This window comes from Zootermopsis nevadensis, unplaced genomic scaffold (genome assembly GCF_977971745.1).
Source record: "Zootermopsis nevadensis isolate Lab colony 2312 unplaced genomic scaffold, Znev_1.0 Znev_ptg000031l, whole genome shotgun sequence".
NCBI classification, from domain to species: Eukaryota; Metazoa; Arthropoda; class Insecta; order Blattodea; family Termopsidae; genus Zootermopsis; species Zootermopsis nevadensis.
In genome coordinates this window covers 2,150,257-2,176,561 of record NW_028259163.1, presented here as the reverse complement: position 1 = coordinate 2,176,561, position 26,305 = coordinate 2,150,257, and the positions used below count along the sequence as shown (strand labels likewise).

Here is a 26,305-nt window from a genome sequence, read left to right as displayed (position 1 = left end):
CTTTATGTTCATTTATTTGTATTTTGTTTAATGATGCTGTCGGTTACTAAGTAATTAATATTAAGTGAAAATGTAAAATACAAATTTAAGTCACAATTGTTTGAATGGTTTTGAAGATGACACATTCAGATGTAATAGCTTCATTGAATTTGTGTTTTAATTTTACGCAAACAGAAAGAAGACTTATTTGCATGTGACGTACAGAAAGATTTTTTTTTTACATTATCTCTGTTCTGTTATACTCTTTTCTTCTTGCAGAAATAAAACAGACATATTATTCCAGAAACTGATGAAGGATGTGTGTAATAATTCTAACAAAGAGAAACCGATAACCAAATATAGTAATAAATCCGATGGCTTTGACACTATCCTAAACTTCATGGTGACGGTAAGTAAATAAAACAGTGCCACAGACCCATGCATCCCACATAGATCCTTATGTTATTATTATACAAAAGCTTTTTCTTTTTTAATTTTATCTGAACAAGGTGTAAACGATCACACGTTTCCAGCCTTCTCACAGCTCATCACATTTCAGTCTCTACTGTTGATGTCAATTTATTATAGAAACAAATATACTGGTACATAATTAATTACATACAAAACTGGAGTCATAAAATAATAAAAGAACTACAAATGCTATTAGGCTCTACATTTCATATTTCACGAAGAACCATTTTTGAGGAAAATGAAAAATTAGATTGAGGTTATACTGAACCAAAAAACAGAAATATTAAATTCGCCCAACAACTTCCACTGTCGACTCCCCTTCCAGTACCAAAATGTATAAAAATTTAGAGACTAACTATATAACTCACTCTTAATTAATTTACATATTATATTAATGAACGCCTCTAAAATTTATTCTGGTACGAAATATGCGTACGAAGATTTCTGTCTTCCGGATTGTTGCGCCGTGTAGTATGGTAGATGTTTACCAACGTTTCAGAGGTCATCGCCCATCTGAAACGTAGGTTGAAATCTACCATACTACACGGTGCGACAACCCAGAAGACAGAAATCTTAAGACACACTGCTGTGAAAACCTCAAGTCATAAAAATATGCATACCTTTGATTTATTTATAGGTTACACACAACTGATCTAAAACAGTCTGTACCTCATTGACAGCGGCAGGCCACATCAACCGGTGTATTATTGGTTCTATGTTTGGTTCCACATTCACGTAGCTTTCGCACTCTGTTACAGGTCAGACAGCCATGCCATGAAATGATCAAAGCTTGTTACTTTGCTGGGGATCTTAAGAACTGCACTGACATCTTTAACCCTTCACTAACAGATGAAGGAATCTGCTGTTCCTTCAACAAAGTGAAGAGAGAGTATATATTCAGAAACCCGTAAGCCATAACTCTAAAAACATCAGAGAAATTAAACATACTGAATTCTCTATGGCAGCCAATTCCATGGTAAATCATCTTACTTGATCTAGCCAATGAAAAGTCAAGCAGTTATTTGTCAGCTCAGTCCAATCGAGATTTGTGCTGCACAAAGTGACACTGGGGCAGATATTTATGAGAAAATTCAGTTTGCCCCCGAATTCATCATTCTACCGATGCTCCATCCCCATCTGCCATCATCAGTGGATGGCATACTTGAGGTTGCAGGTCTAAGATCTATATCCGGGGAAATCCGCAGTCAACCACGAGGGACATCTCCAATAATTACATCATAACTCAGCCACATGCCCACGCACAGGCCATTTACCCCTTACAATTCCAATGGAAAACTGAACAGAATTGTTACGATATGCATTTATGATATATATTTCCTAACTTGTTACAGACGTAATCTCTCCGATCTGAATGTGACCTTTCCAATGGATACCGTAGACTGGACTCCGGAAGCAGGATATCCACCTAGCAGTTCCCCCGATACACTCCCCTGGAGACCTCGTGGTTCAGGGACTCACTTGGGATTGACTATTGTCTTAGATGCAGAATTACAACAATTTCACTGTTCGACATCTGCGAGTGTTGGCTTCAAGGTGAGGGCCACGGCTTACACTGGGCATTTGCACGAATTTTTTCATGTCATTTCAACCGTCATTTTATCATTTTTTTCTACAAGACAAAGAAATCTTTTGGACAACTGGAGACAATTCAGTGACATTCAGCACAATGCCTTCAAAATCCATACAGTACAACTCTATCGGCCATCCCAAAGTTAAAGCTCTTAAGAGGCGGATTCTTACCACAAAATAATCTCTCAATACCCATTTAATTAAGATCCAAGGTCCAGAAATGGATGGACAGATGCAGCATTCTTTTTTTTTTGCATTTTTTAAACAAATTTAATTCGACACACACATTAAAACAGTGTGACTAAATCATCTTTCAATGGTCTGGTATGTCACACCGTTTCAGTTGCTCCTTCACAATCCAGTGGAGACGCCCAAGATCGCAGACTTTGGGTCACTGATAGCGCCAGGAAGAGAGTATCGGATAAAAATCAAGCCAGTCATTAACAACTCCACAATGTCACTCCGTAATGTGAAAGAAGTAAGCCGACAGTGCGCCTATTCACAAGACAAGTATCTTCAGTTTTACCGTACATACACAAAGAGGAACTGCATTCTGGAGTGTGAGGCCAACTATACCTTCGATGTCTGCAAATGCGTCCCATTCTACCTGCCAAGTACGTGACAACAAATTAAGACAGTTCATTATTTTAAGTGCCCCATTTTTCAAGGCAGAAGGCAAGTTTTACATGAGTCTATTTTAATCAAATGTCAGATTTATAATTTTAAAATTGTTGAATTTGTTTCAGAGGACATTAATACTCCTATATGTGGCAAGGAGGAGGAGAGTTGTGCAAACAAGGCTCGAAGTGAGTAGAATAACTTTTAAGCTGCAAATTATACAGGTTCATTTTGGCTGTTTTGCGATGTATTAATAACAAATATTCTTGTGTGCATTGAATCAGACAGTAACACTTACATACATTACCAACGCCCACTTATAATCGCAACCCAATCTCAGACATTGATTCCCTGGCATATTCCAATATTATCTTACCACAGCCTTCTCAATAAAAATACTGATCTCGACATAAAATGACAATCATGCAATAAAATAAATGGCATAATTGAAAGGAACAATGCAAAGAAATTTTTATGTATCACAGAAAAGGATGGTCGTGGGAGGGGGGCAGTAGGGACTGAAAAAAAAATCTAAAGACTCGAGACAGCACAAATTTAAATTAAAAAACCTTTACTGGGTATTACAGAACTACATAACCAGGAGAATACTGGAATTTGCAGTCATTCTCGATAAGATGATATTTGTTCAGCTGGTCAAGAAACTCCCCACCTCTTATTGAGCCTGAAGGTTCATTACTGCGTCCACCAGAGTCTGCCACCGTACACCCTAATCCAAATCAGACGAATCGTTATCCCCACACCTAATTTATTTAAGATTAATTTTAATATTATCCTCCCATCCATGCCATTTTCCCCGCATGTGACTAAAAATTTTGTATGCATTTTCAGTCTGTTCCATACACATTTCTTTCTCTGTCTATATTATGTCCCTTAACTGTCGGGTTTCAGAGCTTCTTGATATGAAGATTCTAAAAGAAGGTCAAATTGACATGCCAGAAGATTGGATTAACCCTGTCTGTCAGTGTCTGCCCGGATGCAACGAAATCAGTTACGTGTCGTCCATGACCCACAGCCACATGAATGCATCGTTTGCTGCGAATAAAGGCTACATAGAAGAAGCAGTCCTGTTAAATGATGAAATGAGGTAAAAAATGATGCTGCATTCTGGAACAAAAAGTGCTGAATGAATTCAAAGGGACACCTGTGAAAAAAAGACAACATCTTTCCTACAAGGCCAAATTCGACAAAATTTAAACAGCACAATTTTTAAAGAGATAAGAATATCAGTCATACACCATGAAATTCAATAAATCTCCAAATTTAATCAGATTCCCTATATTTCAATTTCAGAAACAGTATTACGGTGGTGCATCTCTACTTCACGGAGACGCAATTCCTGAGCTACTATAAGACAGAGCTGTTTGGTCTCAGTGAGTTTCTATGTAAGTCATGCCCCATGCCTGTTCCCAAATGACATATATATGTCCAAATCAGTATTTTATAACCATAAAATATTAACTAAAGTTTTTTGTATCACAGTATACAGTCTAACAGGTTTAATATATGTTCCCCCCGCAGCCAGCACAGGGGGACTCCTGGGGCTGTTCATTGGCTTCAGTTTCCTGAGTGCAGTGGAGATTTTGTACTTCGCATCTGTAAGACTTTGGTGCGGCATAGTGAGAAGGCGTAACACAGCTGTGAACAATTATCCATTTGTTGAGTGAATTATGGGCACGACAGCCTAAAATCGAATAATCATATGTTTTTTACCCCCCTCCCTCCCATAAACATAGTTTTTTTTCCAGAAATAGCACAATTTTAGTGAATTATATTAATTTCATACCTCACAAATACATTATATCATAAATATTCAAATATATTCTGTTCATTAAAAAGCGTGCTGTCCCATGTGTATTTTTTTTATTTATCTCATCCAAACAACGAAACTGTACATCCTCGATTTTTTGTATTTGATTTGAGATAAAACATTCTTTTAAGATGTATTCTACACAATAATTAGTTGCAATGTCTTGATTAATATCGTGACAAATCTAGTGTTTTGGTACTCGCACACGTGTTTTAAAATTATTCTTTGTAAAATCATTTATGTGCACGGTGTTTCAAGAAATCTGAATCTCTATATCACAATGACATTTTCCTGTTTCTCGCTTCTTAGCTGTTGGAAAAAAGACGGAGTTCAGCAAACAAAGTATCTAACCTAAAAACTCTCTGTTCAATGTCTTTTAACAATAAAACTCACTTATGTAGGACTGTACAAACCATCTAAGATGTGTGTTATATTATAACTTCTTATGCACATTCTCCCTGAACCATATTTCCCTTAAGTACAAATCTACCGATCACGACGGACCATTCAGTGTTAAGTAAACTTGTGAATTGGTGTTCAAATACTTCCTTCTGGTGTACAACCATCTTTCTACAATCGTAGGGTTCGTTCTCTAAGATCACGGCAGGTGGCAGCACCGATGCCTTATGGGAAATGGAAGTTGCCGAAACTTACGTCATTCTTAAAGTATGTAACAAGACAAGAAAAGTGAAATCTGTTCAAGAGTTTCTATATGCGTTCTTTGAGCCTTTGTATTCTGAATTATCCTAGTCGAATTATTAAAACTAAAGTTACGAACATATGGAATCGTTATCATATATATCACATACGTATCGATTGATAGCAGACGACGTATAAACACGTACGTAAGAAAACATTTATCAACTCTTACGTCCTATCTTCTTAATCACGAAAGAAACTTATGGCAAGTGGGTAACTTTCAAATATTATCACCAAAATGCGTGAATACTAGTTTTAAACATTATTTTCTAAGGGAAATTTCTACTGGTAGAAGGATAATCCCATCACGGAATTCGTCATTGCGATGACTGATTGGACGATTGTCTGTGAGTTTTACCCAGGAGTTTGGCTGAACTTGGGAGAAGAGGATCATTTTCGCTGAAGGCCTCCATTACTGGGTTTAAGCGAGTCATGCTTCTTTTGAACTAAACCTTATACATTTGCCTTGCAACTGGTGAAAACCATGGAAAAATCTTATCTTTCCTTAAAAGTACCTTTGAATTTGGACAAGCTAGCACACAATTCTATCAGTTACGTAATGAAATATCTGATGATCCTTTGCTGTTAAATATAGTCTGAGAAGACAATGTGACTGCACTGATCCAGCCAAGTGATAGCGAGTGACAAAGACATGACGTGGAGAGATAGGCTGTGTCTTTCAAGATTAGATGCTTCACAATCGCATCTTAATTTATCTTTTTTCGTATTCAGATCAACTGTCAAATGGAATTCCCAGAGTGATGTCTTGAGTTTTATCACAACGTATAAAATGAGGGCAAATACCACATGTGACACACTTCAGCGAACCTCATCTCCAAGATGCTGCTAATAACTGCACTTCTGTCCATTTTGTTTGCAGTGGGAATCGAAGGTTGGTGCAGTGGGTATGTTATAGAATTGTTCGGAAGGTACCTATTTTGAATTTCTGGCGGATTACGAATTAATTTGAATGAGAATTATCGTGGGTTAACTCAGTCTGTGGAAACAAACTCCAGGAAAATTATATGATAATTTCACTGGTTGTAAATTTTGAGTCATTACAGACACTTAAATTTGCAGGTAGTTATATTAAAATCCTTTCTGGCAAAGATATTTTATGAAGTAATTATTTAGCGTGGTAACACTTAAAAATAAATGTATTACATGTACGTATACATTTAAAATATATTCGTTCAATTAAAACCCCTTCCAGAACACTAACAATATTTAATAAGTAAACATCTGTAATTCAACAAAATGTTATTGTCAAGTCTTTCTTTACTATAAAAAATGAAAATATCTTCAAAAATTACTATTATTTCAAACAGATTGTCCGCTGGGTAAATTCATCCATTTATCTAATAATATCTGCATCGCTAAATATTTATAAAATAAATTATCAGAATCACGTTCGTATATCTGGCAGACATTAAAACAGAATACGTATTCCTGAGATCGTAGGTCGAACAGCCCGAAGAATTCCTATCGTCCGAGACAACAGAATCATCAATGGCGTTGATGTCGAACAAGGAGAATTTCCTAGTCAAGTGAGTAACATATTTCAGAAAAGTGTCTTAAGATTAATCATCATTCATTTACGAAAACAAAAAGTACCACATTAAATTCGGGGAAATGTTTATTACCATCCAGTTCGGAATTTTGCCTTCCCTCTGCTGTCTAGAAACGTATTAATTCCTACTGTCCGCGCACCATAAGAAGTCCTCTGCGAATAGGGTAGGGTGGGTATAAACTGCTATGCTATTATCTTCAACAAAAACATACGCGCACCTCTACAACACTATTCATGCACACAATGCACGTCCGACTATTTGTAACAGGAACAGGCGGAGTGCGCATGCTCAGTAACATCACCCCCCCCCCCACTCCCGCGCGGACTTCTCTGGGCGCGCAGACATTACCTATAATTCTTCCTTGAAAACAGTGTTCTTCTTGCAGCTATCACTGCAACGTCCGAGAAGCCACAGCTGTGGAGCTTCCGTCTTGAACGAAAACTGGGCGTTGACAGCAGCTCACTGTGTTGATGGGTGAGTCTGTAAAACGCAGATTATTACCCTACCAACATTACAATCGAAAATATCCACATAGTACCATCTTGCAAGGAAATCGTGGGAAAAACAAGGAAGAAACAGCAATACAAAGTTTTCTTTCCAAACAAAACAGATTTAAATTACTGTAGTCGGGGCGAATCTGTGCGTTTTGCCTACGTCAGCGGGTAGAACGAAAACATATGCATGTACTTTTTTTTTAAGTGTTCTGTCTGAAGACAGGTCCATATGAACAGGATCCTTCCATCCTTTTCTCGGACTGGGACCTGTTCATATACGTTCTTGGCAGATGATCCAGAAGTGGTTTGCCATTGCCTTCTTCTGTGTGTGAATGGAGTAATTGTTGGGATGCCACGGAGGAAAACTCCGTGTTGCCTAGACCACGGCCTTGCCCAACACAAGTTACAAATTCGGGCACCGCCGGGGAAAACATTACAGACGCAGAAACTGAGACCGCGCGAAGCTACAAAGTAATGTTTTTAGAATGGACAGTATGCGCCCTTATCTGATACCCCTCTGACCCCTTCCATTTCAACAATAATCATATCATTGAGCACTGTGTGTATAGTCTGAGTTAAATTATAAATAAACATAAACTTTTATGATATATTTACAAGTCTCTCTGTCCACTGGCCTAATTTCCAGGTCATCTATATCCAGCATCACATTTTGGGCTGGAACAATTTACCTGGACAACGGAGGAACCCGACATGAAGTTGAAGAAATCATTGTTCATGAGGGTTACGTTGAAGAAGATTCTTGGAAAAATGACATCGCTGTTGTTAAGGTATATTCAGTTACGAAATAACCACTCCAATCACAAATTTCGTGACGTCACTAGGGCACATCTCTTTCGAATTTTACCATTTTGAAGTACCAGTATCTGTTCTTATCAGATACTTGGATAGGGTAAGGTGACAACACGCATTCGCGACATCTTAATAATTATTTGAACCAACTGCACTCAAATCATTGAAGATGTCACTGATCTCGAGTACAGATGACTCGATCAAACCACTGCACATTCTGTTCAAACCGGCCCTAACTAAAAAATAAAAATTATTTATACATTTTCTTCACAGGTGTCAAATCCTTTCGAGATCGATGGAGTGAACATTAAACCAATTCCTCTGCCACCCCAGGGACAAAACCCAGCTGATGGTTCTACTGCCACGGTCATTGGATGGGGCAGACTGCAAGTAAGTTTGGAGAGGTAGAGGCTGTTGGCAACTGAATCTGTGCTTAGCTTCAATCTATGACTACGATGGGGCAAGACTGAAATAATGGCTTACATTAAAGCTCCGACAGATTTTAACCACAGACAACCCCAAGTAATCACCAGGCACGCGGCTGTTTTAACTCTACTGGATTAAATCCTGAGAAAATAATCCATTCGTTACAATCAGAATTCAAACCCCGATTTACATCGTGTAGAGGACGTATATAAACTCAGATTATAATGTCCATAATCATACTAAAGTACAGTCAAACTTTTTTTACGTGACCGCTGAGCAGCGCATGAGGAGAAATTAGGGGAAGAGTAGTGGGAGACGAAGTTCTGTTTACAGCGTATTAACTCACTATGCGACGGCGCAGTAGACACTCCCCTCTAATTCCTTATCTCTGTTACTGAACTCTTCCAAATCTACGGCGCGTCAAGTCGAAATCGGCCACAATGTCATGTTTATTTATAGGGCCTGTTTGCCTGTGCTGTTACAGGAAAATGGCCCTATACCTAACACACTACAGAAGGTCGACCTCGACATTGTGAATCAGGAACAGTGCAACGATGTGTACAGCAACCTTGGCTATCCTATTTACGAAGGCCATATCTGTGCTGATGTACCACAGGGAAATCAGGGATCATGCAATGTAAGTACTGATTCATCAGATAAATCCTTATCATCATCAAGATTAATACAGTCCACAGCCCCTTATCACACTTCCCTAAGATACATTTTAAAATTATCCTCAGATCCATTACTACGTCAACATAGCAGTTTTTTCTATTTAGATTTTCCAATGAAACTTTGAAAGCGCGAGATGTGCTGATGAAGCGAAATAAATAATTTTAATTTACAAATAAAGCCATTGACACATTTTCTTCATTGGCGCCAAAACACGCACACAGAGCAAAATTCGACGATGTTTCTGTGCGAAATACGTATTACGTACACTGTAAATGGTTAATATTAGCAATCACTAGGGCAAAAACCTTGTTCTAAGTATGCCTCTTAGGTTTTCGTCCTTTTTGGTGTAATGCCAGAACTGTTCTCTTTTTGTACGGAGGGCTCCAAACGCGTCTCTAATTTTTTCATTAATTTTTTTAAAATGTTATTATCTACGGTATTTCTACAGGAAAGTTAAACAATGGACTAGACATAGTCAAATTAAGATTCCCCTGGTGCCTGATAAGCACAATATCATGAAGATGTATGACGAAGTGAGAGTACAACTCCACTCATTCTTGAGGTACCAATACACAAACCTCAAGAATCACGGCTAATGGAAATATACCGGGTCCTGAACCTTGGCAGTGAATTCCATACATCTTGGACACTAGTAAGGTCAAATTATATACAGCTTACTATTATTAGAGGACACGCCCACACACGGAAATACCACAAGCTCAGCTTTCTTCATAAATCAAGCACTCGTTTTTTGGCACAGTATACCAACGGGGTTTAAAACTACTCGAGCTATTAGCAGTTGTCTTGGAACAAACCATCATATAGATTCTACATGTCTACACTGATTTGGTAGTAACCAAGACCCACGTCAGTATTTCCAATCTTCCGAAAGAAAAACACTTTTAATAGAAATGTAAATAATAACCATGAAGATGACATAATAATGGCCGAAACATGTTAGGGTGTGGTATCAGTGTGTTAGTAGCGCGGTGGTAACAAACGCTGAAAGACGGTGCCTGAATAAAAACTGTAATTAAAAAAAATCAAAGAATAAGAAACGTTTGTGATGTATTTTTGTGTTTTTTACACAGGGTGATTCAGGAGGCCCGTTGCTCGTAGACGGGGCGGTTGTCGGTCTTGTATCCTGGGCGTACGGATGCGCTGTCCAGGGCTACCCTACCGTGTACACCCGGGTCTCAGCCTACCGGGACTGGATCACTGAGAAGACTGGAGTCTAATCGACAATGACGTCACAACACGTCGCTCTGAACTCTACCACCGAACACTATTTCATCCACTATTGACATATTACGAGAAAAAAACAAACACTTCTCACTAAATAAACATCGAAGAAATGTTTCGCAAAATAAATGGAATCTTACCCTTCTTACTTATATTTTCAGATATGTATTAAAAATCAAAGAATATCTTAAATATCTGTTATGGGCAAAAACGTGGAATGTATCTTTAAATATGGATTCTTGGACACTTCGTGGCCGAGCTATGGCCGATTTGAAAACAGATGCAGAAATCTTAAAATAATTATGGTTGTTAAGTTAATGACAAGTAACAGAACTGTAACTTAAGGTAGAAAATGAACGCGGATTAATACGTAACACGCCTCAAATTTTTCATTCACATCATAAAGGTCCATGTCAAATATTTGTACTGCTCACTTTGTCTCCGGGGGGTATGCCCACAAACACAACTAGTCATCTGCCACAGAAAAGGCTTGATTTCAATCAACACTGGATAACTAATCGATAGTTGTAAAACGATTTGGACTCTGCTAGTCAATTCGCTTTGAAGATGGAGACAGTAAGAGTCTCCGAAACGTCGAAAACATAGCCCACATCTATAAGGCGCCACCACACAATAAACATAAGAGCATTTTAAACTTGGATTGTAAAGTTGGACAACACTAAATAAAATCTCATGTGGATAAAATTCACAGCGCTTATATATCTCGTATATATTCGTATGTTGACGCAAATTTTCCTGCATTTATATATCTCTTTGTAAATGAGATTGCGTGTTCTTTGAACGAATGCATCGTGGGCTGATCGTGTCTGTCTATCCGCCCGTCTGTCAAGTCGATTCAACTAAAGAACCAACGGACGGATTTGGATGAAATTTGGCATGGAGGTTGTGCCATTCTGCACGACCTCAAAATCGTAATTTTAAATATCCTACGAGCGGTGATAACAAAATGACGGACGTGAAAAGTCGTAAGGTGGACAATGAGGTGCTGCGATCTGGTGTCCATGCTGGGGATATTTGTTCACAATGGTCATCATGGTTACCATTGGCGACCATTGTTATGCGTACCTTGAATGTTTACCATGGTTACTATGGTAAAGTGGGAATAAGCCGAAGTGATCGTGCATGTAGGAGTGTTTTAGCTTTAATTAAGAAAAGTCAGTTCTTCAAATTGGAATATTTATAAATTCTCTAAATTCGTAAATTAGTTTCTCGGGGAAAGGCAGGTATAATACCTCAAAAAGCACGCCACAAAGAACACATGAGGATATTATGTGCACTTCGGTACGGGAATACAATTTCCGTGCGTTGTACGAGTCCTGTTAATGGTGTAGAAAGTTGTTTACCGCGTTGTTTGTAGAATATCTGTTATGACACTCAAAATTACTATGGACTGTATCCTATTTTTAACGTAATCATTTAATGGGCCCAGTTAATGGTGTCCATAATGGATGACTGATTACCGTATTGTTTGTAGAATATCTGTAATGACATATTTTGAAATTACAATGGACTGTATTATAAGTTTAAAGCAATCTTCGTTAGCCACTTGTGCAGGTTGATTGATCTATGAAACTTAATCAAAATACGTAAAAAAAAGGTTACGTTCAGTCGTTATTCGCTTTTCAATGTTATCTTTATAAGTGATAAAGATTGTTTTGCAAAGTATGTGAAATTAAATACGATTAAGAGAATCATAAATCACCTCTAATGCGACGACATGTATCACCGAATGACAAGGATGAGTGGTTAGCACTCCTGATTCGTATTCGGGAGGTCCCGATTTCAAATCTAGACCCGGAGACCATCAATATTGACTGAGAATTTCCGTGGTTTCTTCAGCAGAGTCAGTGCTATAAATTAGGTCCGACAGCTTCCTTCCACATCCTTACCAGTTCATTAATCACCGTCATTCGACGCTACATAGTCTGAGCCACTAACGTCGTGAAATTAGTTGCATTAATGCCGTGCTAACCTGCTTCAATCACCGGATTTTCTTTCAAGGCCATAAGAAAATATTTTGTTTAACTGTCCTCATGCCCAAATACAAATTCACACCGAAAATTATGGAGTCAAAATTACGTCTCACAGGAACAAGCGCTCCATTTGGGGGGGGGGGGGGCGACCTCTGGAAGAGGGAGTCTTCAATCAATACCACGGATTCAACACTACTGGCTGGTACCGTCAGCGTCATTTATCTTGGTGGAAGGGAGTCCAGGAGTAGTGGTCAGAATGACACGTTCTGCGCATGCTCTGCTCGGTACTACCCTTAAAAATAACATTTCTCCATTTCGCGCACAGTGACAATGGAGCGAACACCGCAGCACAGAAACGAAGTAAACTGATTCATAGCGGAGAAAGCGACGCCAAATTTTGTGACAGAGAAACCCCAACATCAGTCACATAAATCAGAGCATTCGTAACGAAAAGTTGAAAAAACAAGGAACCTTCTCACTTTTATATATCTGTCCGTCTGCATGTATAGCAACACGAGAACCGGTAAACGACCTATCATAAAATAGACGCGAATTAAATTTCGGTTAAAATACGAAAACTGTATCGGACACTTTGAACCAAGACGTTAAAGCATTTCAGAGTGCATGCACGGCGAAACTAGCCGAATATTTATTGCAATTAATCACGTTTCGAATAAAAGTTATACAGAAAAAGGGGGCACGCACTATTTCCAGGACACTTTTCCCATGTCACCGTTTTCGTGATAATTAAACAAAAAGGCCTTCTCACAAAGCAATAAATATTAGATTAGTTTTGGTCAAACGTAATAATGGAGGTCTTCGCCTAATTTACGCTGTTTGTATGGGAGAATCATATTTTGGATTCATAAACTGAAAATAGGCTGCCACGGTGGTCTAGCGGTTAGAACGCTGGCCTTGTAATCCTGGGGGTCTCGGGTTCGATTCCCGGCGGTGCCCGAATTTATAACTTGTGTTGGGCAAGGCCGTGGTCTAGGCAACACGGAGTTTTCCTCCGTGGCATCCCAACAATTACTGCATTCACACACAGAAGAAGGCAATGGCAAACCACTTCTGGATCATCTGCCAAGAACGTATATGAACAGGTCCCAGTCCGAGAAAAGGATGGAAGGATCCTGTTCATATGGACCTGTCGTCAGACAGAACACTAAATAATAATAAATAAATAAATAAACTGAAAATCTAAAAGCAGCAACAAAGCGCCCGCCCCAGAACTGTTACGCAACACATACTTAACACTGTTTGTTATTCGTCAATACTTACTGAAGTAACAATGAACGTATGGTACCAGTAGGCAATTAATATTTACTTTGTATGGGTCTTTCATTCACTGTTTCAACAATAACAAGTCTTGAGAACAGTCTCCGGTAAGGGAAGAGAGAGTTTAGGGCATTTTCCAGATCGCTGAATACCTGCTGGGGCGCTCTGTTGCGCATAACCAAGCCGTAACGAGCTCCGAGCTCCTCCAAGTATCACTTCAATGGAGCGCAGACACCAAGCCAACTAACGCGAACAGTAGACACTCAGAACGCGCCAAGCCCCCCAGTCGTACACCAGTTACGTTCTGAAGACCTCGACACTAACAGCTTCAGTTATTTTGCATAACTTTTGTTATTAACGCTTCTTCGAGTAATTTGCAAAACCTGTTTCGATTTTGTTATCGGGATCAATTAAATTCGCGTGTGTTCGCCGGGCATAGAGCATTCATAACCTATAATTTAACAAGAATTTCCATTACACGCCAATTTTCTTTCCCCCGATGCTGATGTTTTAATTTAAACCTTTTTGACAAAACAAATACAGAAAACCGGAAGAAAAAAAATCCACAAGGACACAGGGAAAAACTTGTCAAAACGGTTTCAGAACAGAAATTATTCCGATAACTTAACTTCACTCACACATTCATCATTTTGTTGCACACACATTGAAACAAAGCGAACGGTCTTCAAAGGAAACATTTACTTTAGATATAATTAAATTAACAATGAGTGATAACACAACCAATGAGGCTAATAAGCATTTTAGACATTACACGTTCACCAAGATAGAGTCTGAAGGGGACGCGTCTATCAAAAATTGCAATGAAACAAACGTCATCACCTCAAGACGATTTCAACACTTCAAGAGATGGCTGAGAGACAATCTGCTCCTCATTGCGACTATTTGTGGAGTGATCTTCAGCCTTTTTCTAGGTGAGTTTGCCATTTGCATGACCCGCGATGTGGTACAGTCTCAGATGAAAGCAAAATCAATACGCATTTGATAATACCGTCTTGTATTTTAAACCTCCGAAGCCCTAAGCCAATCCGAGTTTATATTTAAAAAAAAAAAATACAGTTCTTACCTCAAAGAAAACACGCAATACAAAATTCAGATGGTTATTGCTGTTTAAAAATAACCGCTGATTATTCTCAGAATCTTACGAAACTCAATCGGCAAAATGCAAAGTTAATGATGGTTAAAGTGGTACGTACAATTACCATTAACACGTACAGAGGCAGAACATTATGTATTGGTCTTATGTAAAATTAAGTCATTATACATAGTAAATTGGAATAATATAAAATATGATACAAATTCTAACGAAATGTTTCTACAAAAATACCTAACCTAACCTTCATGGCCCATAAATATAAATAATTTTAAAAACAGTTACGTTGCACGAACATGAAACATTTAGCTTTATATAAAACACGTACAGATAAAACACTTTTTCCTTCGTAGTTCCAATTGACTCCTTAGACTTGATTCAGTAGCAGTTGTTTATTTAATGACGCTGTCAATTACTCAAACTAAGAGAATAATAAATTAATAATGAATCGGAAATTATGTTGATGGAAGCGGTAGTGGCCTGATTTAAGGTACAGGTACTATCCCTGCTTTTGCATGGTGTTACTGAAAAAAAAACATAGAAAATCTCAATCGGGACAGTCAGTCTCCGTGCTGAGATTTGAAATCGAGACCTCCAGAATACGAACCACTCGACTGCCGAGTTAGGCAACTGAATGGCAAAACGTAACTAAACAATTCCGAGTGTATTTATACTCAGAACAAAAATATGGCGATTATAAAACAAATATTAATTTTTCATAACGTTATTTTTAAAAGGCGAGGGTTATGTTACCAGTTTTGAGGTTATCACAGCGGCGAAATGTCGCAATTGCAATTCCTTGCATATCTGTAAGTAGATAACGTTTTTGAAGAAAGTATACTCTCACCATCTTCAGCTCTGAAGATGCAGGCATAGCGTTTGTGCCCGCCTGGAAGTTCACACGACGTTACAGTCCAGAAGTTTCGTGTCGTTATACGCCATATGCTGTGCACTGAATATACGTACAAAGTTGTAATTTAAACTAAATTAATATGGCGCGTAGCATTTCTGCGATGTGTGCAACTGCATATGTCTGCATCTTACACCTCCAAAACGTCTCAACCGATACGCGAATGTGAAATTAAAATGTAAAAAACCACATTCAAGTTACATAATTCTATATCTTTATAGTAACGCATGGATAAATCATTGTTTTATTGCATTATACAGGGTGTGCTAAAATATGTATACACACACAAACATTTAATATACATCTTTTAAGATAACTTGCATAATCCTAGACACGTGCACATAATAAGCTCTGTGTATATATGATTAAATTTATTCCTAAATATGTAAAACAATGGGAAGGCAGATTTTCTCAGTCATTCTGTTGGAATAACTAACTGATTGAGAAATCCCACTTAAGAAATTAATAGAACGCTCTTCTAGCCAAGAAATTCGCCACATTTTTACAGAAACCATTACAGCTCATTACCACGACGAGATTTTAGGTTCTCATGGAGACAAATACGAAGACAGGCCGACGTTTAGATACTGCAGGCAGTGACTTGCTTTTAGACGTCGTAAAACGTCTACCAGACTACGCGGCGCAACATCCACAGAAGACATCCATCTTTGCTAATTACCATTTGCACAAGAATCCGCAAGTAATTCTCATTCTGAGCCAAATTAATCCAGTCTATAATCTTTCTTCTATTCATTATTCTTTAAAAAAAAATAAGAAGAAGAAGAGAGAGAGAGAGAGGGCCAAAAATAACTTAGGCTGTCAAAGACAAATATTCGCTCTATTGTTCTCAATTCACTTCTCTTAAAGAAATGATATTTGTTTTTACGTAACACACGTGCCTTCAGGAAGAGATGATTTACAGTGACAACCATACGAAACACCTAAATACACTCTGTGGTAAAAATCCAGAGTTAAAGAATGTTAAAGTATGTGGTACATATAGTTACCACTGTGCTTTAAACAGGTTGAACAAATCGCGTGCTTCCTTACCGGCTGCGACAAGCATACAGATAAATGATCTCATCAGTTGTTATTATTCCTCAGGGTTCATATTGAGGCCTCTAAAACTAAGTTCGGATGCTGTAATCCTGATTTCATATCCCGGAGAACTGTTCACGAGGCTACTCAAATTGTTCATTCTTCCACTCATCATTGCCAGTCTCATAGCAGGTAAGTTGAATGACCCCCAGTAACCTATCTACTCGATTATACGAGAAACTATTTTTATCATTAAGTTCATAAACTCATGTTTTCTTGTGCACAATCTAAAAAAAGAATTAAAGATTAGAATTCCTCTCGGTCTTAGAGAAGACCATGAATTGATGGTATAAGACGAGATTAGAGAAAATTACATGACGACAAACTTAAAAATTTGTAATTTCCACCTAATATTATTAGGGCGAAAAAAAGGTCTAAGAAGATCTGATGTAAAGAACATGTAGCACGCACGGGATCTACACGTGGCTGATAGGAGAAACAACATTCGCGGATGTTTACCTACTCTTGGAAATGGTGGCATAGAAAACCATATGTTCCGACACTTTACAGCACAAAAATATGTAAAGTGTTGTTGTCCGATCAAACAGAAGTCACAAAAGGAAGGAATTACTAAGAGAAGTAAGGAAGAACCTACGAAACAGCACACGATTGGCTAACGCAAGCTTTTACTCTCCAAAGGTAGCGCAAAACTGAACGTCAGTCTGAATGGTAAGATCGCCTTCAGGACTCTGATCTACTTTGTACTGACGTCACTCACCAACGCGATCCTGGGGACGATCCTGGTGCTGTTAATACATCCTGGTAATCCCCACAAGAAGCTTGACCTTGGGGAAGAATCCGTGAACAGGCACACTCACATCCTCGATGGACTTATGGACTTAGGAAGGTTGGTGAATTCTTCATCCTGTATAAATAACTTTACTGTATTGTGATGTATGCATTTCATTTACTTTTCTCCCAATGCTAATTCCATCCAAGAGTCTCCAAGATTAAAATTCAAAATCATGAACACCGCAATTCCAAAAGTCTTTTATGTCCGGTAAAAAGAAAAATCAAAATTTCCAATTTTCGTAATTCCATCTGTTCTGTCGGCAGCAAATGTCAAAATACGATTACAGTATACAACACTATAATTTTACTTGTCTTATGTGGGTGTGAAACTTGGTCAGGAGCTCCGAGGAAGAACACAGATTGACAGTCCTGGGGGGGGGGGGGACACCAGGAAAAACCAGAAAAAAACAACAACCACCACCGGGGAGAATTGTTTAGCCCGAAGGAATTCTCTCACCCTTTTTCGCTGGCGTACCACTAATTCCAATTTAACACACTAAATGTACCACAATTCAAATTGCGTTCAGGGAAAACTTATTTATGTTAACATTATATTTTGATTTTATTACTTAGTTCGTGTACAACTCAACATTGGCTCGCGTACCACAGGTTGAGAAACGCTGGTTTAGACCCAAAGAGCAGGGAAAAGGAGGATACATATAACATAACAGATACTATTACAGTTTTGCATATTTTAATCTTAACGTATGGGATTACAGATAAATCAGAAGAGCATTATAGTAAGGATTATTTGAATTTAGGTTAGGTTATTAAAAAAAAACTTACTGAAGTATTTACAAATAAATTTCTGAAATTTATGTTGTGTTAAAAACAAGTAAGAAATGCTCCTGGATCTATAAACTATGCATGTCCCAACGACCTCACTCTAGCGAAATGTTGGTTCTACTTAAAAGTCCAAACTGCGTTACTACCCAGAAGTCGAACATCAAAATCTTCACTGTCGCGAGGACATCAAATCTCACTGTAGAGTTGCTGCTTTAATTCATTAATAGAAGATAACAGTTTTAAATGTTAACTCAGTGTATTTTTTCTTTTAATAGAAACATGTTCCCTGATAACCTCTTCCAAGCTGCATTTCAACAGGTACGTGTCTCTTTGTATTCACCCTGCGTCCGAATAATAAATAAGTGGGCTGGGAAACACGTGACCCCTAGTTTTAAAATCTGAGCTCTGCATGTTGATGGCATTAATTGATCTTAAGTTTCAAATCTATAAGATTATTTGTTTTTAAATGGCTTTGTTAATGTTAATTTTGTGGCTTGTAACAATGAGTGAACATGATGGTAGATATCAAAGTTTTGGAGGAACATACTACCTACAGCTTCATGGTGTTACAACCCATAAGACCAACTTCAACATCTACAACATTGTAAGAACCTCAGACCTCATAAATGGTTTTATTACAAACAGTAGCAATTTTTTACACTAACAATATTCTGTCCATCTGTATGTAAAAATGTAAATGAATTTCTTTAGAAAATTATGAGTGCCATTTTCTAACAGCATCATTATTACACATTAAAATGTTATTACATAGCAGTGCCATCTGTTAATATACTATATGAACTACATGCAACAGAAAACAAGTGGCACATGACGACCTCTTTGGCTCAGTCTGCTCCATGGCATGAACCAGGTATTTCAGCTAATATTCTAAATATGTCACAGGCGCATACAGTGTACATTCCCAAGAATTTGGTGGTCGACTCTGTCACTGGAAATAACACATCAATGCCAATGGATGCTAATGTGGAATCTATAAGGATGATCCAGTACAGGTAAGTAGGATGTAACTACAAGTGGTAACAAAACGTGGCGATCAGCACAACTAATAGCAAAGCCCAACACTGGACGCAATCCTGAGCCACTCTCAAGCACCTCCCATCCTCACAACATAAGGTACATCTTAAAGCTATCTCATTCTTGTTCTACAAGTGGATGTTCACCAAGAGATTTCCTCATTAAAATTCTGTATGGATTCCTTGTCTCCCACATTCTAGCCACATGTGCATCCTTCTGTATTTCCCTACAGATGTTATAAATTAGGTGACCTGTACAGACTAAATCACAAAGTTCCATGTTAATAAATATCCTAAACTGTTCATCACTCTTTGACTAGAAATAACTAAGCCATTCTCTGATATCAAAATTCTCCTAAATTTCAAGACGCGTAACGCAACATCACACACTGGACCCAATCCTGAGGAAATCTGTATCACCAACGTTTTTATCATTTACAGTACAAACTATCAATGTTAGGACGTATTGGTTAGAAATTATTTACAATAGGGCAGTGCTCATTTGAAACTGTTCAGAGATACGCTGGGATGATACTACATCAAAATCCACTGCCAAGCTTTGATGACTACAGGATTATTTTGAAACAAATAAATGAAAGTTGGAATACGTAGTTCCCTTATCAGACAAAAGATGTTATGTAGGTTGACAGTTCATCAACACAACAATTTTTTGTTACAGTCTCGTTGTTTATCAAGATCCACTATGTGTTTCGACCTTGACTGGTCACACTCAGGTGGTTCTCTTTAAGTGGTCAAAATGAATAGATATGAATGCTAAATAGCATACATATTTGCATGGATCCTTGCGGATGTTGTCTGTTCCACCACCTGGCCAAACATGTACTGGATCTTAATAAACAATGAGACTACAATAAAAAATTGCTGTGTAGACGGACTGTCGACCTAAAATTCAACACGCAATAGGATCCATCAAATAAAACTAAATGCCATATACTTGCAGACAGTACTGTGGTAACTGTGTCACTGATACAGGCGTAGAAGCAAACAATATAAAATTGCGTGTCAATGGACTAAATAGTCCCTGACAGCTTCCTCCCACACTCTATTCAATTCATAATACCTATTCACTGTATAATTTCTCACGCTCATGCTATATAACATGAAGATGACAAAGTATTATTAAGTAAACAACAAACAAATGAGGTCTAATTATATTTATTTCAGGTCTGGCACCAATACTCTGGGTATTATCTTCTTCTGTCTCATATTTGGGACAATACTTGGTACAATGGGCAGAAAGGCAAACATTGTTGTTGAGTTCTTCACTATAATTGAAGAAGTTGTCATGAGGATGGTCTCTGGGGTGATGTGGTAAGAAAGTAGACGCATAATATTAAAACGCATTGAAAATAAAGTGTGGGCTGGATTCAACTGGCTCAAGTTCGGGTCCAGTGATGGATATTTGTGAAGAGGGTAATAAAATTTCAGGTTCCAGAGAATAAGTTACTTTCTTGTTAAGATGAATGATTTTTATGTTTTCAATGAAAATACTTCACCTGGAGTCAAGTAATAAAATATACCTAACTAAATGGCTTACCGAACCCGAAGGTTCATCACCGAATTAACCAAAGCCCTCCACCGGACCCTGTCTTGGGCCAACAAAATCCAGTCTCCTTCAACTCCTATCTCCCACAGATCCCGCCTGACATTATCCTCCCATCTACGTCTAGGTCTCCCCAGCGGTCACTTCCCCGCAGGCTTCCCAACCAACACCTGGTGCACACCTCTTGTCCCATCCATGCGACTCCTCGACTTAATCACCCTGACAATACTGGGGGAGGAGTACAAATTTTTAAGTTCATCATTATAATAAAATATACCTAGTTTTGCTGATTGATAATTCAAAATCCGACAAAGGTCTAATGCAACTGTTTCCAGGTTAACACCAGTGGGTATCATCAGTGTTATCTGTGGAAAGATCCTATCTGTGGGAGACCTCGGCCTAGTGTTGCAGCAGGTGGGCTGGTTCATATTTACAGTGGCACTGGGTGTCTTCCTGTACCAGTTCGTAATAATGCAGCTGATCTATTTTATCATTGTGCGCCGTAACCCGTACAAGTACTACTGGGGGCTAATTCAGGCAACCCTGACAGCATTTGCTACAGCATCAACGTGAGTCTCAAGTCACCACCATCACCTTCCTCCAGACTACATGCCCGCAAAACATGTAATGTTACCCTCTCATACGTATGCCACAAATGTATGATATATAAAAAACCAGAAGAGCTATTGAATATTGTACTGCTGATAACATGTTTAATACAGTCCGAGCCAAGCGGTATGCACTGCTGTTTCTTATTCAGGGGGTTCCAGGTTAAAATTCCTACCAGATAACTGGTTACCCTGACTGTGATTTTTTGTGGTTTTCTTCAGTCTCTCCAGGCAAATTCTATGATAATACTTAAATTAGACCACCACTCTCTTCTATATCCTTTATAATACATTAATTATTCTTCATCCCATCATATGACACTACATAGTCTGAGCCACCGACAGCATCGTTAAATAAATAAAAAATAAATGAATACAAAGATCTTTCACCGACTGAAATTGATGTCACCTGACACATACTTTACCAAACTTAATCAACCTAATAAAGACAAAATGTGCGGTACAACAGAGAGACAAGACATCCTACTCGTGAAGTCATTTTATGCAATTCACACAACTTTTTAAACCTCTCCCTTACAAATAAACACCAACGAAAGATACGTAGACATATGAATATAAATAATGTAGTCTACTAATTATGCATTACACTCATGGAATGTTTGAAAAGAATTTAGGAAACCATTATCTACAACTTTTATATACAGAACTGTGTGTTGGACAACAAAGCGTATTTTTCACCAGTGTGGGACACAATCAATAATTTGAACTTCCTATTCAGTAAATAAATTCTGTACCTGCATCTATTAAGATTATAATGAAATAACTGTTTAATACCTCTGTTTAACTATGTAAAATAATTTTTTTAAACATAATTTATTTGAATAAAATATTTCAATGGTTTTCACATTTCAGACATACAACTGACATAAAACACGTGCGCTATATTATTAAGTCATATTATATGTTCTGACCACAGAGCAGCGGCTCTTCCAGTCACTTTCCGATGCATGGACCAGAAAGTGGGCGTAGATCCACGCATATCTCGCTTCATCCTACCGATTGGCTGCAACATCAATATGGATGGCACAGCAATGTTTGTTGCCATTTCATCTTTCTTCATAGCACAAATGAACGAAATGCAGTTGAGTACAGGAGAAATAATTACAGTCTGGTACGTTGAATGCTGTTCGACCCACCAATATTTATCATAAAATATTGCGCTGATTATTCACAAAGAACACAAATATCTTCTTGAGGAAGTATGACCATTTCTTCAGTTAAGTTATAAAGACACTTTAGTATTTTCTCGACCAATGCATCACTTTGCATTTGGCCTAATGCACATTCGAAGGACGAAATTAAATAATTTAAAAGTAAAGATTAAAACTGTTCTCTACTTCTCCTACGGAATGCAGAACAGAATTCAAAATGTTCTCATCATCTACCAACTTTTGACTAGTTTGACTATAAATTTTAATTTTCTTGAGACGTCAAACTCTGTAAAAGTACAGCCTGAGTTCTACTTCATTGCCTCTAGTACTATGTGCTGCTGAATGTTTAAAAAACTACATATGTACAAATTTTAAAGCAAAGCAAAATCATATTCCTAAATTAATGGTGCCAGTATATGTAATTTTTTCCCAACATCATGCAGAAACCAGTGTTAAGTCATAAACTAACCTTTAAAGGGTTAATCACCCAAAATTTTACTGATTGCAACATCCTCCTACAATGAAGAACAACCTCTTTCTCTTCCATTCCTCCCAACTCACCATTACAAATTATCCCACTGTAATAAGACCATATTACCCCCATCTTATCATACAGTGAAATTAATTTAGTTAACATGCACTTTTTTCTGTGTGTATAGTTTAGTGTCGACAGCAGCAAGCTTTTCCTCTGCTAGTGTACCCAGTGCAGCCCTTGCACTAATTTTTATGGTACTATCAACGATAGATGCACCGACACAAGAAGTCTCTCTCTTGTTTGCAATTGATTGGTTTGTGTGAGTATCAGCCTCATTTATATGAGTCTCAAGAACATAACCTATAAGAACGACCAGTTCAACTTAATGAAGCTATTACAGTCTCACCGAGTGCAAGATGTACTCGAAGGTAATGATTAGCCCCATTTGAGAACTGTATGTGGTGTGAAATCTGCTTCTTTGCACAGACTGATCTCCTTGTTGTTTGTACGCGTAAAAGAATTTACATGAGACTGTGACTAAATACAACTCACAATTTTAATTAATTAATGACTGGGTTTATAATCCATATGATTGCACTGATTCTTCACAACTGTTTGAAGACTTGAAACAAATTAAATCAAATCTTGAACTTAAAACTAGCCTGACACAAATCTTGTAGGGGCACTTCCTTACATGACAACCATTTTAATTTACTTATAATAACAAAACAGAAAAAGAGAATACATTTTTACCTGGGTGCTATTTTCTAAATATGTCACTTAATTCAGTTCATCTGTCTATGATCTGAACATTTCCTCTAGTATTTCAATTTTCAAGCAGCTGAACTTCAACCATTCTGAACAAAAGACCATATTTTATATTTATGTGTAGTTTATTCAACAACACTTTTTCAGTAACTCAGACTATACAGCATCAAATGAAAATATAATAGCAAATAATGAATTAGAAGGGATGTGTAAGGAAGCGGTCATGTGCTAATTTAAGGTACTATCACAGCATTTTCCTGGAGGAACTGAGGAAAATCACAAAAATCCTCAGTCAGGATAGCTTGTCTCTGGGCCAAGATTCCAACCTGGAACTTTCCGATTACGAAGCATGAGTGGCTACCCACTCGACCATGATATTTGGTCATATTTTAAAACAATGTAAAAACTTTTACACAACTGATTTTTTTAAATTCCTCTTTTCCACAGAGATAGAATCCGAACCACCAACAACATGCTGGGCGACTGCTACGCGGCAGCCATTGTCGAACACTTATCAAAAGAGCAGTTAACTGCTGCAGATGCAGTTATCTATCAGGTTAGAACACAAATGAACTTTTGTACAGTTACCCGTCTGCTACATTACAAGTAAAGCTTCTTCTAATTAACAACAAACAATAAATTCTTAACACTGTCTCAAATATTAAAAAATATTATGTATGGATTTAGATTTCTAAAGCATTTCTAATTATTTATAAGCCACTGTTATACGAGAATCGGTGACGTACGCTAGACGACTGTACGCATGTTCAATACTATTGTGCCCTCACTCATGCAAGGTTTTGTAATGCTTCTAGTTACAGTAAGCCCAGTGTAATGGCTTGTAAAACAGTTGAAGGATTATTGTGATTATCATTCGTGTTCTCACCTGACAAATTGACATCATAAAAGTATATAAGTGTATCAGATATAGCATCCATTTCTAATTTTTTGTGTAACTTGAGATTTCCTGAATCCATTATAGAGCAAATTTTTGTTTTACAGGAAGTACAAATGGCAGCATCAAACAGACACAACCCACAAATGCAGTGTAATGCTTTCAGCGAGCCCTCGGAAACACAAGATGTAGTTTTAGAAATAGAGACAACTGTACCAACAAATGGCGCTGTGAAGAATTTGCAAAAGAAATTCATGTTAAACCATTGATTTATATTAGTCATTATTTTCTGAAGACAATCAAAATAACTGTATATAGAAAATTTAGATTGCCAAAGAATGCTTTTGTATAAGATGTTAATCTGTGTAATAAGTGAAATAAATATTTAGTTTCAAATAAAAAAAACTATACTGAAGAATGTTGCAATGTTCAATTTGAAGCACATAAACACATCAAGAAATTATCTGGCAGGTTACAATATCTGAAGACATTTCAAACCTACTCCAGTAAGATATATATGGCTGAAGTCACGTTTCATTATTATTATCATTATCATTCACTGAGCTTCAACCTGGGAAATTTGAAATAATTGGTGCTGATAAATTCGTTGACTCTTAACAACTTCTGAGGTTTTGTAGTAGAAAATTAAAAATGATAACAATGATATGTCTTTGTGCTCATGGAAGTATGCTCAACAGAATTATCTTCAATTTTACTTTATTTAAGTATTAATAAGTGATAATGATCGATATGATACATATGTAACATCTTAGGGGGCCCATGTCCTCCATTTGTCCTCAACCTCCTTAGTAGCCTAGAATTGATAAATAGCACTAGTATTTGAAGTGGCTGAATTAATGGATATTATTATAAATTAAGCGTAATAAGTATGAAATTAGAATGAAATATACTCGTATGAAAATCTGGCAGTGCTTTAATTTAACATCAAACAGAATTTATACTCAGGTGTTATTCAGTCACCATAAAAAACTTTACTGGCCATGTTTTTTCAATCTAATTCAGGGCTTTGTGTACTCTTTATTATAATTGTATTTTATACCCATTAAATGTAAACGGTACTTACACTTTGAAACATACTTCCTGATAGATTTTCTAGCATGATGTGCAGATAGTTATTTTAAAAGATACCACTTTTCACGTAAAACTGGAATAATGCACCACCAACCAATACTGTATGCACGGAATGTAGTCTTGTATCTTTATAACAAAACTGACTACGGAAATCGATTGCAATCGACATAACTTTTCCGGAATCAACATCATAACCCTACAAACAATAACAATCGTAAGAATAATAAGAAACTGGCCACCAAATTACAGTGCGGCATTTTCATTTTACAGCACTATATTTCAAAGCAATGCTGTTAGATTACTTAGAAACACGAAATTCTGTTCT

The 26,305-nt window shown here is 37.5% G+C and overlaps 3 protein-coding genes and 1 long non-coding RNA gene across 12 annotated transcripts in view; 3 read left to right on the top strand and 1 right to left on the bottom strand.

Moving 5' to 3' along the window:
- LOC110828441 (pickpocket protein 28) overlaps positions 1-4,906 on the top strand; it is a 9,881-nt gene extending 4,975 nt beyond the window's left edge. For all 6 annotated transcript variants that reach the window (XM_022061180.2, XM_087359381.1, XM_022061181.2 and 3 more), the window contains 8 exons: positions 259-388; positions 1,209-1,357; positions 1,803-2,004; positions 2,384-2,654; positions 2,787-2,846; positions 3,568-3,763; positions 3,970-4,061; positions 4,198-4,906. In XM_022061180.2, coding sequence (XP_021916872.2) covers positions 259-388; positions 1,209-1,357; positions 1,803-2,004; positions 2,384-2,654; positions 2,787-2,846; positions 3,568-3,763; positions 3,970-4,061; positions 4,198-4,343 — 1,246 coding nt within the window. In that variant the 3' untranslated portion in view covers positions 4,344-4,906. The remainder of the gene's footprint in view (positions 1-258; positions 389-1,208; positions 1,358-1,802; positions 2,005-2,383; positions 2,655-2,786; positions 2,847-3,567; positions 3,764-3,969; positions 4,062-4,197) is intronic.
- The window catches only part of LOC110828446 (uncharacterized), a 26,642-nt gene extending 337 nt beyond the window's left edge, over positions 1-26,305 (bottom strand). The window contains exons 1-4 of the long non-coding RNA XR_015538028.1: positions 25,973-26,305; positions 17,513-17,659; positions 7,105-7,236; positions 1,120-4,314 (exon numbers count right to left, since the gene is read on the bottom strand). This is a non-coding gene — a long non-coding RNA (uncharacterized LOC110828446). The remainder of the gene's footprint in view (positions 1-1,119; positions 4,315-7,104; positions 7,237-17,512; positions 17,660-25,972) is intronic.
- Positions 5,518-11,121, top strand: LOC110828445 (mite allergen Der f 3). The gene is made up of 7 exons (XM_022061190.2): positions 5,518-6,077; positions 6,647-6,732; positions 7,142-7,230; positions 7,897-8,038; positions 8,334-8,450; positions 8,971-9,123; positions 10,253-11,121. Exons 1-7 carry the CDS (start codon positions 6,026-6,028, stop codon positions 10,397-10,399), a joined length of 786 nt encoding a protein of 261 aa, XP_021916882.1. The 5' UTR covers positions 5,518-6,025; the 3' UTR covers positions 10,400-11,121.
- On the top strand, positions 13,887-25,306 carry LOC110828442 (excitatory amino acid transporter). 4 transcript variants are annotated; one of them, XM_022061184.2, is made up of 11 exons: positions 13,889-14,607; positions 16,801-16,926; positions 17,434-17,641; positions 18,648-18,690; positions 19,276-19,385; positions 20,592-20,738; positions 21,306-21,539; positions 22,516-22,710; positions 23,410-23,544; positions 24,441-24,549; positions 24,996-25,306. In XM_022061184.2, the coding sequence occupies exons 1-11, from the start codon at positions 14,400-14,402 to the stop codon at positions 25,155-25,157; spliced, it is 1,677 nt and encodes a 558-aa protein (XP_021916876.2). In that variant the 5' UTR covers positions 13,889-14,399; the 3' UTR covers positions 25,158-25,306. The 4 variants fall into 4 exon arrangements, with proteins under 4 accessions (XP_021916877.2, XP_021916878.2, XP_021916876.2 ...); XM_022061185.2 differs by lacking the exon at positions 20,592-20,738 and having other exon boundaries at positions 13,887-14,607; XM_022061186.2 differs by lacking the exon at positions 24,441-24,549 and having other exon boundaries at positions 13,887-14,607.

Excerpts from the sequence above, each read along its gene's own strand:
- LOC110828445 (XM_022061190.2), top strand. The coding sequence starts at position 6,026 with ATGCTGCTAATAACTGCACTTCTGTCCATTTTGTTTGCAGTGGGAATC. Across the intron at positions 6,078-6,646 it reads GTTTGCAGTGGGAATCGAAG|GTCGAACAGCCCGAAGAATT; the intron begins GTTGGTGCAGTG and ends CTGAGATCGTAG. Across the intron at positions 8,451-8,970 it reads TTGGATGGGGCAGACTGCAA|GAAAATGGCCCTATACCTAA; the intron begins GTAAGTTTGGAG and ends GTGCTGTTACAG.
- LOC110828442 (XM_022061184.2), top strand. The coding sequence starts at position 14,400 with ATGAGTGATAACACAACCAATGAGGCTAATAAGCATTTTAGACATTAC. Across the intron at positions 17,642-18,647 it reads GGACTTATGGACTTAGGAAG|AAACATGTTCCCTGATAACC; the intron begins GTTGGTGAATTC and ends TTCTTTTAATAG. Across the intron at positions 21,540-22,515 it reads GCATTTGCTACAGCATCAAC|AGCAGCGGCTCTTCCAGTCA; the intron begins GTGAGTCTCAAG and ends TTCTGACCACAG.